A 13,073-nucleotide genomic window follows, 5' to 3' on the forward strand; every position below is an offset into this window, starting at 1 on the left:
TACTCACTAGAAGCCAAAAAAATGAGGAACATCAAAGGCCATTGTCTCATTAAAACTTGAGTTGCCATGCTCTTAGAATTTTTCATAATCCATTTCCTGTGTGCAGAGACCGGACGTGGTCTGACAATATTGTCACCATTGCGTAATGACTTAAATACTCAATGTGAGTAACGAGCTTGTAAAAGCAGTTAAATTCTCTGAATAGAAACATAGTAGGCTGACAATCAGAATTAATACACAAAAGAAATTTATTTATTTCCAACAATCTCTCATATACTTATTTATTTTATCATTTTGGTGAGTTATTATACGCCCTAAAAGTTTGAAAAATCCAAAAATATACGCTTCACTAGATTTATTTCATTACAAATAAATAAAAGAAAATACTTTTAAAAGGTTTCGCGGCATTTCTGACTCAGAACAGAAAACCATCGCGCTTAACACGTTTGATTGCAAAATAAAATAAACCCAACTTCAAAATATGGATAGGTACATAAACTTTCTTGTAGTAAACTACAAGTGCTAAGGGTCATAAGACGTATAATAAGTTAAAAACAAATAGTGCGAGGACAATAAATTTATCATTATTTATATTGTATGGTAAAAATATTTTTATAAAAAAAAAAATCTTAACTATTAAGCATGAATATATTAATTTAAGTATGAATTTTTAAAAAGCATAAATGTAATTAGCTTATCCCGAAATTCCAAACTAAAATTTGGTATGAAACATGTGAAGTCGATTTATTCGTAAAGTGATTGTTAATTATATCATATAAGCATGAAAATATATGTGAATTCTACTTTTCAGCTCACAGATTAAATTTTAGTTTTACAAAATATCAGATCGTATAAATAAATTTACTAAATATGCATTTCACCTGTAAACTTCCAAATAGGAGAATGAGCGCCAAATCGTAGATTCGCCTTTTTGTGATAGGTTTCAGCAAGGTTATCAGTTCGATGAAGAAGGCCGTAAACGCTCCATAATGTTGGTGGAGTTTTTTTAATCCATTGCTCACGAAAATATAATAAGAATGTCCCGAATAATGTTTTGACATTATCAGGGATATTTGTTATTATCCATTGAAACCCGTCCGAAGCATCAACTGCTGGCAATAAAGCCAACGCCATTATTTTTCTGATCAATATTTTTCCATATTTCCAATTTTGGACTAATCTTATGAGTCCGAGCTTTTTTAATCTTCTTGTTATCGCCTGTTTGTAAACAATTAATATTTTCAAATTCATTTATCCGGTACTTAAAATTGAAATTGATATTGAGAGCTCATTCATCGTAAGAATTATTGTTTTAAAGTTAACAACAATATATGGCCCTGAAGTCAACCAACACCCGTCACTTATAAAATAATAGTTTCTCGATCTAAACTTTTCGTCCAGCGGCTCAAATTGTAAAAGTTATTGATGAGAAAAAAAATTTTTTTAATTCATGAATTTTCAAAAGTTCCGGGTAAATTGTTTACTCCTGCGCGCGTGGCGAATAGTTAATTTGCATTCAAAAATTTATTTCCCGTAAACTGTTGGTCATGCAGATTTCGGAGTGGTCTCATATTTTTCTTTGATTCTTAATTAAAATTTTTTTTTAGATTGTTTTCCCGATTTCTCAATAGTTTCCGAGATATTTAGAAGATAACTAAGCACTAAATTTTTTCCTTTTAAGATAATAAAAAGCAAGCCGGGAGACCTGTTCAACTATTCTGGAAATCTTTATTCAGGCAAAATCGAAAAAAATTTTTCAAAATCGTCCTCTATTTCGTTTAATATACTTGGTCCGCTATCTTGATTACATCTCGCCTGGACTAGTGAATGGAGAAAAATATAAATCGTACCAAACGGAGAACTCTTATATATGCAGTACAACCTGGTTATAAGTAACTTTTGGGGCTGTAGGAGAGAAAAATTTCTTAGAAAATTGTCCCCCACCACTATGTTTAACTCCACGATCGGCCAGGTTACGCGTATGTGCGTTGTGTTCGTGTTTGCGCCCACAGTCTTTTATAAGTTACTTGACGTTTGTCTTTTCTTTACGTACAGTGCTATTTATTTGAGATTATTTATTAAATTAACTTAAAATATTTACAGCAGATTTATATGTTATCAGAAGTTTATCATCAATTTTGCATCTTTCTTGTTATCTTTCTTGTCATTAATAAATAAATAGTGTTTTAAATACATGCATAATTATGAAATTGTGTACTTTTTTAACTATAAAAATAAAATTAATGTTTTCTACTAATAATGGTATTTGTATGTTTTTTCTTTCAATAAATAACATACTTTCTTACTTTTAGATCATTTAATTTCGATTATTGATGAATAAATAATTTAATTATAAATAATTATAATACTTTTAAGACTAAAAATATAAATTTACCTGATTAACTTATAAAAGGACTGCCGGAGCAAAATCCTTTACAATTACCGAAAAACATCGTCAGCGGAACAGTAGTGGGGGTATCATCTCGAGATGAGTGAAAGAAAATTGAGGGGAAGTAACTTATAATCGAGTAACTTATAACCAGGTTGTACTGTATATAGATTGAATAAATAACCAAAAAAGACGATTCGGGAGCCGGAATGGAAGAAGATTTCATTGCTATAGTTTAGTCAACAAGTGCCTTTTTCGTTCCAACTTTTAACTCGCCTCCGAAAATTATGATTTTGATGTCATTCTTTTCGTAATCGTGTCAAGAAACTTTTTGAAAAATTTGAAGTGGTGCTTACAAAAATTACAAAAGTTATAAAAAATTAAGTAAAAAAAAGGTGGTTCATTTTTTTGCGAATATTTCAAAAAGTAATTGAAATTTTTGAATTTTAAAAAAAGATTCGAAGAGAAGAAGAAATTTCCTGAAAAAAATATCCATATTCTTGGAACTGTAGGACTAATATTTATAATTTTTTCAGAGGGATGAAAATACGCACGAAAATGGAAACTCCGGCAACCGTAAGCCATGCCCAGTTTGGATCTTAAATAAAAAATTATTATTTACGCTTATTAAATATAAAAATTAAAAATTTTAAAAATTCATTCGCCAACAGAAAAGATAAACGAACAATAATCGTCTGGCGAAAAATTTTTATATCGTGATTTTTCATGAAGTTATCCATTAGTTAATTAAGAATTTGTTATAGCATGAACATGAACATTGCATATGCGATAATTGTTAAATTGTAAACCTGAAATTTTTCTTACGTTCTAAGGAGTTATTTTTTAGCGGGTTCAAAATAGAAACCCGTTGGAACAATTGTTAACTTTCACTTTGTTATTAACAATTTACGGCGGTGATAAATTGAAAAGTTTGATAAATTATTGGAAAAAATATTTTTTTTCAGTTTCAAAATTTTTTTTTTTTGTTTTTTTTTTAACCGAAGATATACCTGAATGTTTTTAATTTTCCAACCTTTTTTTTAATTCAGGGTGATTCAAAATGAAGTCAAAGAATAAATTCAATAAATTAATTAATATTAAGCTAATAGTTTATTAATTAGCGTTTTAATTACAAACAATGTAAAAATTGGGTAACTTGAACGGTATTTGAGGTATGAACAGTTTGTTCGGTTTACGAGCCACGGTATACGTTGTGGTGGTAATTGCTTCTGCAAGAACTGGTTGAGTTAGACTCATTTCATAGAATTTTTGCTTTTTCATTCTGAAGCAGTGCAGCCAGATCGTAGGATTTTTTTACCCCCACTTTGTGGTATCTTCCCGTTTAAGCCCATTGAAAACGGCTCAAAGTGGGGTAAAAATCTATGATCTGGCTGCACTGTTCTGGAAGTCTTACAGGAAAGGAAGTACACCCATGGGCGGGTCGTTTTACCAAAATACTTTGCGATTGGTAATCGAGAGAAGGTGGGTGAAGGGAACTAAGCTAGAGAAGGTATAAAATCTTGTCTTTAAGGGAAAGAGACAGTTGTAAAAAGAAAAAGAGACAAGACATGCATTCGTTTGACGAAATATTTTCCATGTAGGAAAATAAGGTCATAAAATGATAAAATACAGATGTCCTAAAAGAGAGACTATTTTCCATAAATGATACAAAAGAAAATCCTAAGAGGATTAAGTTATAAAGAACTAAATGGGCCCGTATGTCATCATGGCTCGAGTTTTACAATTAACAAAATAATTTTTTGAAACGATAGGATGTGAGAAATAAAAAAAAAAAATAAAATTTAGATAGCTTCCGTTTATAAAAAAAAAGAATCAATTTGTACATTTAACAAATTTTTTTTTCCAATGACTTGTACAAATTTTCAATTTATCACCGCCGTAAATTGTTAATAACAAAGTGAGAGCTAACAATTTTTCCAACGAGATTCTATTCTGAAGCCGCTAAAAAATAACTCCTTATAGAACGTTAGAAAAATCCCACGTTGACAATTGAACAATGATCGCATATGCAATGTTCATGTTCATGCTATAACAAATTCTTAATTAACTAATGGATAACTTTATGAAAAATCACGATAGAAAAAGTTTTCGCCAGACGATTATTGTTCGTTTATCTTTTCTGTTGGCGAATGAATTTTTAAAATTTTTAATTTTTATATTTAATAAGCGTAAATAATAATTTTTTATTTAAGATCCAAACTGGGCATGGCTACGTTAGCCGGAGTTTCCGTTTTTGGGCGTATTTTCAGTCGTCTAAAAAAATTATAAATATTAGTCTTACAGTACCGAAAATGTTGATCTTTTTTCAGGAAATTATTTCTTCTATTCCGATCTTTTTTTTTCAAAATTCAAAAATTTCAATTAGTTTTTGAAATATTCGCAACAAACTTAACCACAATTTTTTTTACTTAATTTTTTATAAATTTTGTAATTTTTTTAAGCACCACTTCAAATTTTACAAAAAATTTCTAGATGCGATTACGAATAGAATGACACCAAAATCATAATTTTTGAAGGTTGAAACCAAAAAGGCACTTGTTGACTAGTCTACTGAAACTAATTAAAAAAACGACTGCAAGAGTAAACGAGCTTTAGTCCCTCGTCTGATGAGGGAAGCTCGTACGTATTTTGAGGCCCCCGGCTGGAACCAACTTTATTTTGGTAGCCAACAATTGATATAAATAAGTTAAATGTTTAAAATAAAATAACTCGTAAACCGTTGATTTTACGCGGAAGTTGATCTGAAAAAATCTGTAAAACGGTTGACCCTGCGGGCCATCCCTGGAACTTCCCGCTGAATCCATACCTAAACGCTTAAGATTCCACTGATTTCGTTTTTGAGCTCTCCGAGCTCAAAAAGATAGCTATTCTTCACTTTTGAGCTCTTCGAGCTCAAAAGTCTGATGGGTCTGAGATACAATACCATTTTTGAAATTTTCAAACTACGATAACTTTTGAATAGATCAACCGATTTTCACGTAGTTGGCGGCTACCAATGTCAATTTTTAAGCTCTGTCGAAGAGTTGCAATGAAGAAAATCGATTTGATGAAGAATCTCCGAGTAATTTTGAAAAAACACTTTTTTCGAAATTTTTCGTTTTCGATACCTCACGAACAAATCGACCGATTTTGACGGGACTTGCGGCAATCCACGGGGTTTTTCAAGTTTAAGAGCGGAGTAGTTTTTGGAATTGATCGGTACAGCCGTTTAGAAGTTATTCCAAAAAAACGATTTTTTGAAAATTTTATTTTTGAAATTTCTCAAAATCTAACGAACAGAATCAATTCAAATTCTCACGAGATATAATGGCAACGCTACTCTTTGGATCGCCACTTATTTCGATCAGATCGGTTGAGCCGTTCAAAAGTTATGAGAGGTTTACACACACACACACACACACACACACACACACACACACACACACACACACACACACACACACACACACACACATCATCATCATCACACATATATATATATATATATATATATATATATATACATACATACAGCCGCGCGGACACCATCGCGGGAATAGTCAGAACAGCTTCCCAGGACCTCAAAACGTCGAGATCTGATGAGAACTCGATTTCTGAAAAACTGGGTAAAACCAATAACTTCCCGATTTTGGAAAATCTTCGATTTTCTTAGCGGGAAGTTAAAAAAATGTTCAGAATGAAAAATTACACAAAAAAGGAATTATGTATTTTTTTTTATGAAGACAGATATTTTAGAAGATATCGCGAAATATTTAGTTTCACTATCGGACCCTTCTGTCGCACGCAAGTGTTCCCTTTACTCACCGTCAGGCTACCCAGCAGACAGTGCGACTAGTTGCAGATGCGGTCATAGAATAAATCTATTTTTCGGTGTCTATAGGAGATCAAGTGATTAAACTTGACAGAGTATTTCTTAATACCGTACAGAAGATAATGAAACAATTTAAAAGTCCTTCACCCCACAAACGCAAAAAAACAACCCTTGAAGGTCGAATGTTTACCGAAGTTCGTCATTTTTCGATTTAAAAAAATGCATTTCTCGGTGTCCATAAAAGATTTGGGGATGAAACTTGATAGAGTTTCTCTGAATACAAAAAAAAATAATGAGACCATTTAAAAGTCTTTCCACCTCATAGACACGAAAAAACAGCCCTTAAGGGAAGAACTTTTTTCAAAGTTTCATCCCTCAATCTCCTATTGACACCAAAAGTAAACTTTATTTTATGTCCGCATCTCCTACTAGTGGCACTGTCTATTGGTAACCTGACGGTAAGTAGGGAGGGGGGGAACACTTGCGTGCGATAGAGAGGTCCAATAGCGGGACTATGTTTTTCGCGATATCTTCAAAAATATTGGTCCTATGAAAAAAATACATAATGCCTTTTTAGCGTATTTTTCCATTCTGAACATTATACATTTTTTTCAAATTAACTTTACCGTTAACTCAACGGTTTACGATTTATTTCATTTTAAACATATATTCAATGCATATGAATTATTTGTGACACCGTAGATAAAATAACCAGACTTTTTCGTATATCTTTGCTAAAATATATAAAAATAAAATTGGTTCTAGCCTGAGACCTCAAATTGCATATGGACTTATCTCTTCAGTCGAGGGACTAATTAAAGTGAAAATTAAAGAAAATATAATAAACCTTTAAATGCAATTTACAGAAATCAAAGAAATTATCGCAATCAAGTTATTAACAGACCAAGATTGAAAAATATAAAATTTTTTTAATTTTCGGAATCATTAAAAACCGGTATTTTCTAAACTAGTCGATTGACGTAACAAATTATGAACTTTTACCTTTTTCAATTGTCTGAAAAATATAGATATGCAGTTTTAAAAATATCCATTGAAAAAGTATAAACCAATGGTTAATTTGAAAAAATAGACCTTATTTTGTGAAATATTTTCAATAAACTTTGAATAAGAAATAATAAATTTTTATAATAGAGTATATTAAACATAAATTTTGTGTCATTCATTAATTTGCTTATGTCTGAACTAACCTGACAGAAATGAAAAAAGCATCCAGTATGGACAGCTTCCGGAAACACAGATTTGATAGCGTTATCTAGTGCCGCTTCAAAATCAGTCATAATAGTCTGTGGAGTTATGTGTGTTGCCAATTCTGTTTTAAAATAAGAAAGTGCCGTTTTATACGCAATGGTTGACTTCTTCGTCATCAGCACCCAGCATAATGGTAAAGCCTAAAGCAATTATTGTTTTATTAAATGATAGATTTATTGCACGACTCATAATATGAGGCATAAGAAAGTGTTTTACGATCACCAAAAATTTCTACCTCATTCTGCGCATCTATTTATACTATCATATCCTTGTTAGTTTACGGAAACAAAAAAGTTTGCATGACATTTTTTAAATAATTTAAAGGAGCTTAATTTCACAGATTTAGTAGAATTTGGCGCTGTACCATTCATATCTCCGATGATGGAATGCCAGAGCTACTGAATGTGTATACCGTAAAAAGAACAAGATTTTTTTTCGTATTTCAATCATAAGATAATCGAAATTTATGTTTTCTGATGAAGGCATTGCGTACAATTATTTTTTTTATTATTTATATTGTAATGAGAAATGATAATAAAAAATTACTATTTATCTATTTTTCATAATACTTTTTACGACTAAATAAAGCATTAATAGTCGTTCATTCTTAGATTTTCCAAAATTCCTAGTTCAAATTTATAATTGTCCTATTACTACTTAATTCACAAAATAATAGATGTAGTAGATAGCCCAACTGTTTTTTTTTTTTCAATTATAGTTTAATGAAATGTAATGAAAGGTTTCTTTCATTTTAGTGTCATAATAAAAAAGTTGAAAAATCTATACATACATACATACATACAAACATCCCAAACGTGCAAGGAATTTTTTTTGTATTTAATAAAGCAAATGTCTTTAAAAATGTCAAAAAGCATCGAAACAAGTGTATTTTCTTGACTGACATGTATTCATATTATTTTATGAATGCTGTAGGAATTGTTAATAGAGACATTGTTAATTCAAGACATTGCTTGATTTCGGTAAGGTTAGAGTAGAGCACTTTTTGGATCGTTTCGCATTATGAGGCGTGCAATTACATATTAAGCAGAAACAAGACTAAAAATAATCAGTTTATAAAAGAAATGTTTGGTATAAAAAATCGACGTCATCAAGTAACATAAACCTGAACACTGTGACATGAAAGTTTTATATATATATATATATATATATATATATATATATATATATACTGCTATATATATATATATATATACACAGTAAAATTTTTTTCGTCAAATTTGACACTCAAATGAGTGTTACTACTTTTTTTACACGCAGTGTCTGTTATTGTGACTCAACTTATTATTTTCAAAGAAGTAACACATAAAAGTGTTGAAATAATTTCGGATTGCCTCTTCAATTTCAACACACTAATAATATGTTATTTGTAACACATAGAGAGTGTAAATTTCAACGTTCCTTATGTGTTACTTTGTAGTAAATAATTTTTTACTGATATTTTAATTTTTATTTCAAAGAAAAGAATTTTGTTTAACTCTCTACCTTTTGTTTTTTGCTTTATCGTTTAATGGTTTAATAAAATTTTTGTTGAACAATCTATTATGCTTGTGAAAGTCCGCTTTGCCTCACATCTCTTTTCTTATTAAATTTACTTGAACCATATTTTTATTTCTAGATTAAAACCATTATAATTTTAATTATTAAAGTAACACATGAGAAATGTTGAAATTTACACTCTCTACGTGTAATAAATAACATTTTAGTGTGTTAAATTGACGAGCCAATCCGAAATAATTTCAACACTTTTGTGTGTTACTTGTAACATGCAGGTGTGTTATTTCTTTAAAAATAATAAGTTTAGTCAAAGTAACACACTGTGTATAAAAGAATTCAGTAACACTCATTTGAGTGTCAAATTTGACGGAAAATTTTTTACTGGTGCATAAATTAATGAATTATTCATATACCTGATGGTCGTCTATCAAGCCAAGAACTGTAAACACTTGATAAATATTTGGCTTCCTTGGAGTAATTTTAAAAGTTGCATCCATAAAAAGCATTGATGTATTAACTGATTTCAAGAAGTCACCGTTACAAATAATTGTTAAAAACGAATCATCAGTTGAAGTAAGAGTAACAACTTTCAATTGACCATGAGGATATGTCAAAAAATGTGACCATTGGGGCATGCTTAATAAATTAGAAAATTCTTGCAAATTTTGAGGAGTTGGTGGACGCCGAGGCTGTTCACGGCGGCGCCAGTTTTCCATAACTGGCTTCATTTTGGCCCAAGTGAATTTTACAGCAGCTTCATAATGCCTGCAATATCAATAAAAGTTTATGACAATAAGTTTAGATAGTACTCCCGGTATTACAAGTGTCAAATGCGTGCTTTTTGTAAATTGACTTCCGTAGTATTCATATTTGGGAACACCGTGTAAAAGCAGAAGATATAGAAGTATATTTAAAATATCTCTACAAAATTTAATAGTAACTACAAAATATAATATAATTAAATACATTTGATACTTACACCACACTGAGTTGATCATAAATTAATCGGAAGGATCGAAAGGGGCGTGAAACGGTAGCCTCGAATAATGCATGTTGAAAAGTAACATAAAGATGCAGTTTAGGATCTGCTTCGTGATTATGGCCTTTAGATAACACAGGTTGATTATTAACTAATTTTCCATGTGCATCACAACTGTACGCATAACGTTCAAAACATCGAATGTAACTAAAATATACAAAATAAGCAAAGTTAAAATATATACACTGGCAAAATGAAAAAAGCGCGATTCGGACAAGCCTAATATGGATAGGCATATTAATTTTACAAATACATCAATTTTTTAATATTTCTTCTGGTCACTAAATAAATTGAGGAAATCATAAACATGGAACAAAAAAGAACTTAAACTGATGATAACGACAATAACTTAGAAATAAATTTATTAGAATGAATCAATCTATCCTAACAAAAAGTGAAAAAATACGTTTTTTAAAAATGTTTTAATTCGCAGCCACTGAAAAAATTAAAGGAAAGTTTAAAAGTCGAAAAAAATTAGGCACAATTTGGAGGCTTAAAAACATTATTTAGAAGGTTTTTATGTGATTTACAGTAAATTTTCAATCCTAATTTTGACTGATTAACTTTTAATTTTAATAGATCTGAGCCGCAATAATCTAAGTACAAAGTGCTTTTTAAAAAATTTCCATTAATTAACGGAAAAAATATATTTAAAGATTACATTTGTTGTACAAGTATGACAGAGATACTCTCCAAGAAAGATGAAACGATAATAAGCTCTTCAAAATTTAATTACACAAACACGTATGACCCAATACAAATAAATATTTGCTATAGATCATTAAGATATAAAAACGTAGAAATCCAGAACAAACACGACTTTAAGAAATTCTCGATCTTAAGAAAAAAATATGGAAAGTATTGTTGTAAAGATTTAAATTAACAATATCAAGGCTTACATTAGAGCATGCAAAAAGTATTAACAATCTTATTTAAAATTGTATATTACTAACCTGCCAACAGTCTGATACATACAATATCCGTACCCTTCATAAATTTTATCCGGTACTTTTAGACGGGGATTTTGTACGCGATGAAAAATTTTTTTATTCATTTTGTAATAAATATAACTATTTTGTGCTGCAACACGTGACACCACCGACACGGTAAGAAGTTTCACAAACAACTGCAAGTGTAACGCAGTGCAGCCAGATCGTGGGTAGAACGACCCCCCACTTAAGGCAAAATAGCATGGAGTGTAATGGAAAGTGGGGGAACTTTTTGCCCACGATCTGGCTGCACTGGTGTAACGTGTAACGCAACCGTCGATTACCACGGCGGGGATAAGCCATCACCCCTACTCTCCCTTCGAATCACGCACGTCCCATACTTAATGTTAACAAAGGGAATAGCTTTGCAACCATGCGGTAAAATAAAGTTTCAGATAATTGACTAAATCATTTCAAATTATAAATTCCTTAATCAAGCGTAAGGTAAGAGCCCCAATACCCGCTCACTCCATGTATTTGTATATCTATATTCACAAGTATACAAATACATGGAGTGAGCGGGTACTGGTACATGAGCGGGTACCGGGGCTCTTACCTTACTCAGAATATAAAATTCTTATTTTAGATAATACAAAATTTATTTAAAAAAAAATGTGATTGTTAGCTATCTCGAAGTTTTTAAAATGGAATATATATTATATTAGCACATGCACGTACCAGTATTAATTTAACCACGTATTTGGTGGTACTTTAACAATAAAAATTTTAACACACTGCCTGAACTTACATCGGCTTTTTTATAGCTTAGTTGTAAGACTTCAAAAAATGTAAGTTATACTCAATGATGTATAACAATTATATGAGACAATTTCTTCTTTTAATTTTTAATATTACAACAAAAGTTACATTGACTTTATGGATATCATTTCTCAGTAGCTTCTTTTTATTCAAAATTATTCCAAAGCACAACGTTTTATTGAGTTACAACACATACTCTCAAGAGAGCAGCACATTTCAGGCTTAATATAAAAATTCAAAAAATAAATTACAAATCTCTGTTCTTAACTTACCTTACGAAATTCTTCTTACCATAAAAAAACTGTAATTTTCACAGTCGATATCAGTTCTGTAATCTGTTACAAAGTATACTTGAGCTATACTCGTGGTGCTGCGAACTCATGACGGAAAGAAATATGTATGAACTAAAAATGCACTGTAATGAAATATGTTGGCAACATTTCATAGTTGGCTTGAAATAGTCGTGCATTAATATATCACTAGATGAAATTCATATAAATATAAAGTCAAAGTCGTTCATAGAGAGAGTAACTTGAAATATGTGCGCTCCAATTTAAACAAGAAATATAATATTCCTAAAATAATATTGACTGGTAATTTATAATTGCAGATATAAAATGACAAAGGAATAATGCAGGTAAAGAGTAATTATTAAGTGGCAGAATAATATGTTGATTCAAACAATTTTTGATATTAAGTTGGTAAGGTACAAACGTTGTTGGTGGTATCATTGTATAGATTCAGCAGTCGTATGTATTAAAATTGAACTGTATACAAATATAACTAGCTTAAAATCTGCCTTCCTCAAAATACCACTGGAACTAAGTATGACTGTATTTAATAGTATTTGCTTCAAAATTGTAGAGGGAACAATCTGTACCTGATACGCTGTTAGACTGAAAGAAACTAGGTTTTAGGATAAATCGATGTTACCCGGTCCAAAATCTCCGACCTCACGTCTCCCCTCCATACTTCACACTTACATACTTAAACTAATACAGTTGTGCTTGTCCTTAACGTTGCGCCTATACATACAATAATACTTATCCAAGATGTACACTAATACTTATTCATATAAATATATATATAGTATGCCAAACTGAGACTTATATAGTTTTAACTAAGGATTTTCTTATTACTCTAAGGTTCTTATATTTTTAGTTTTCATATCTTATTAATTAATTATTTACTAAGTCCTTGGTATTTCATTATAATTGTTTTGTCACTGTAATTATCACAATTACTAGCACTATCCTTATCATTATATTTCAATTATTGTTG

At 30.6% G+C, this 13,073-nt stretch overlaps 1 protein-coding gene across 1 annotated transcript; it reads right to left on the reverse strand.

Moving 5' to 3' along the window:
* Window positions 1–844: 844 nt before the first annotated feature.
* On the reverse strand, window positions 845–11,193 carry LOC123259326. The gene is made up of 5 exons (XM_044719690.1): window positions 10,998–11,193; window positions 9,985–10,191; window positions 9,419–9,770; window positions 7,430–7,630; window positions 845–1,218 (listed from the first exon to the last, which is right to left on the reverse strand). The coding sequence occupies exons 1-5, from the start codon at window positions 11,096–11,098 to the stop codon at window positions 865–867; spliced, it is 1,215 nt and encodes a 404-aa protein (XP_044575625.1). The 5' UTR covers window positions 11,099–11,193; the 3' UTR covers window positions 845–864.
* Window positions 11,194–13,073: the final 1,880 nt, after the last annotated feature.

This window comes from Cotesia glomerata, linkage group LG2, assembly GCF_020080835.1.
Source record: "Cotesia glomerata isolate CgM1 linkage group LG2, MPM_Cglom_v2.3, whole genome shotgun sequence".
NCBI lineage: Eukaryota > Metazoa > Arthropoda > Insecta > Hymenoptera > Braconidae > Cotesia > Cotesia glomerata.

Bases quoted from the DNA above. Each gene is read 5' to 3' on its own strand.
- LOC123259326 (XM_044719690.1), bottom strand. From the start codon at position 11,098: ATGAATAAAAAAATTTTTCATCGCGTACAAAATCCCCGTCTAAAAGTA. The intron at 10,192-10,997 runs GTTAGTAATATA...TGTATATTTTAG, and splicing joins ATGTATCAGACTGTTGGCAG to TTACATTCGATGTTTTGAAC. The intron at 9,771-9,984 runs GTAAGTATCAAA...TTGATATTGCAG, and splicing joins TATGATCAACTCAGTGTGGT to GCATTATGAAGCTGCTGTAA.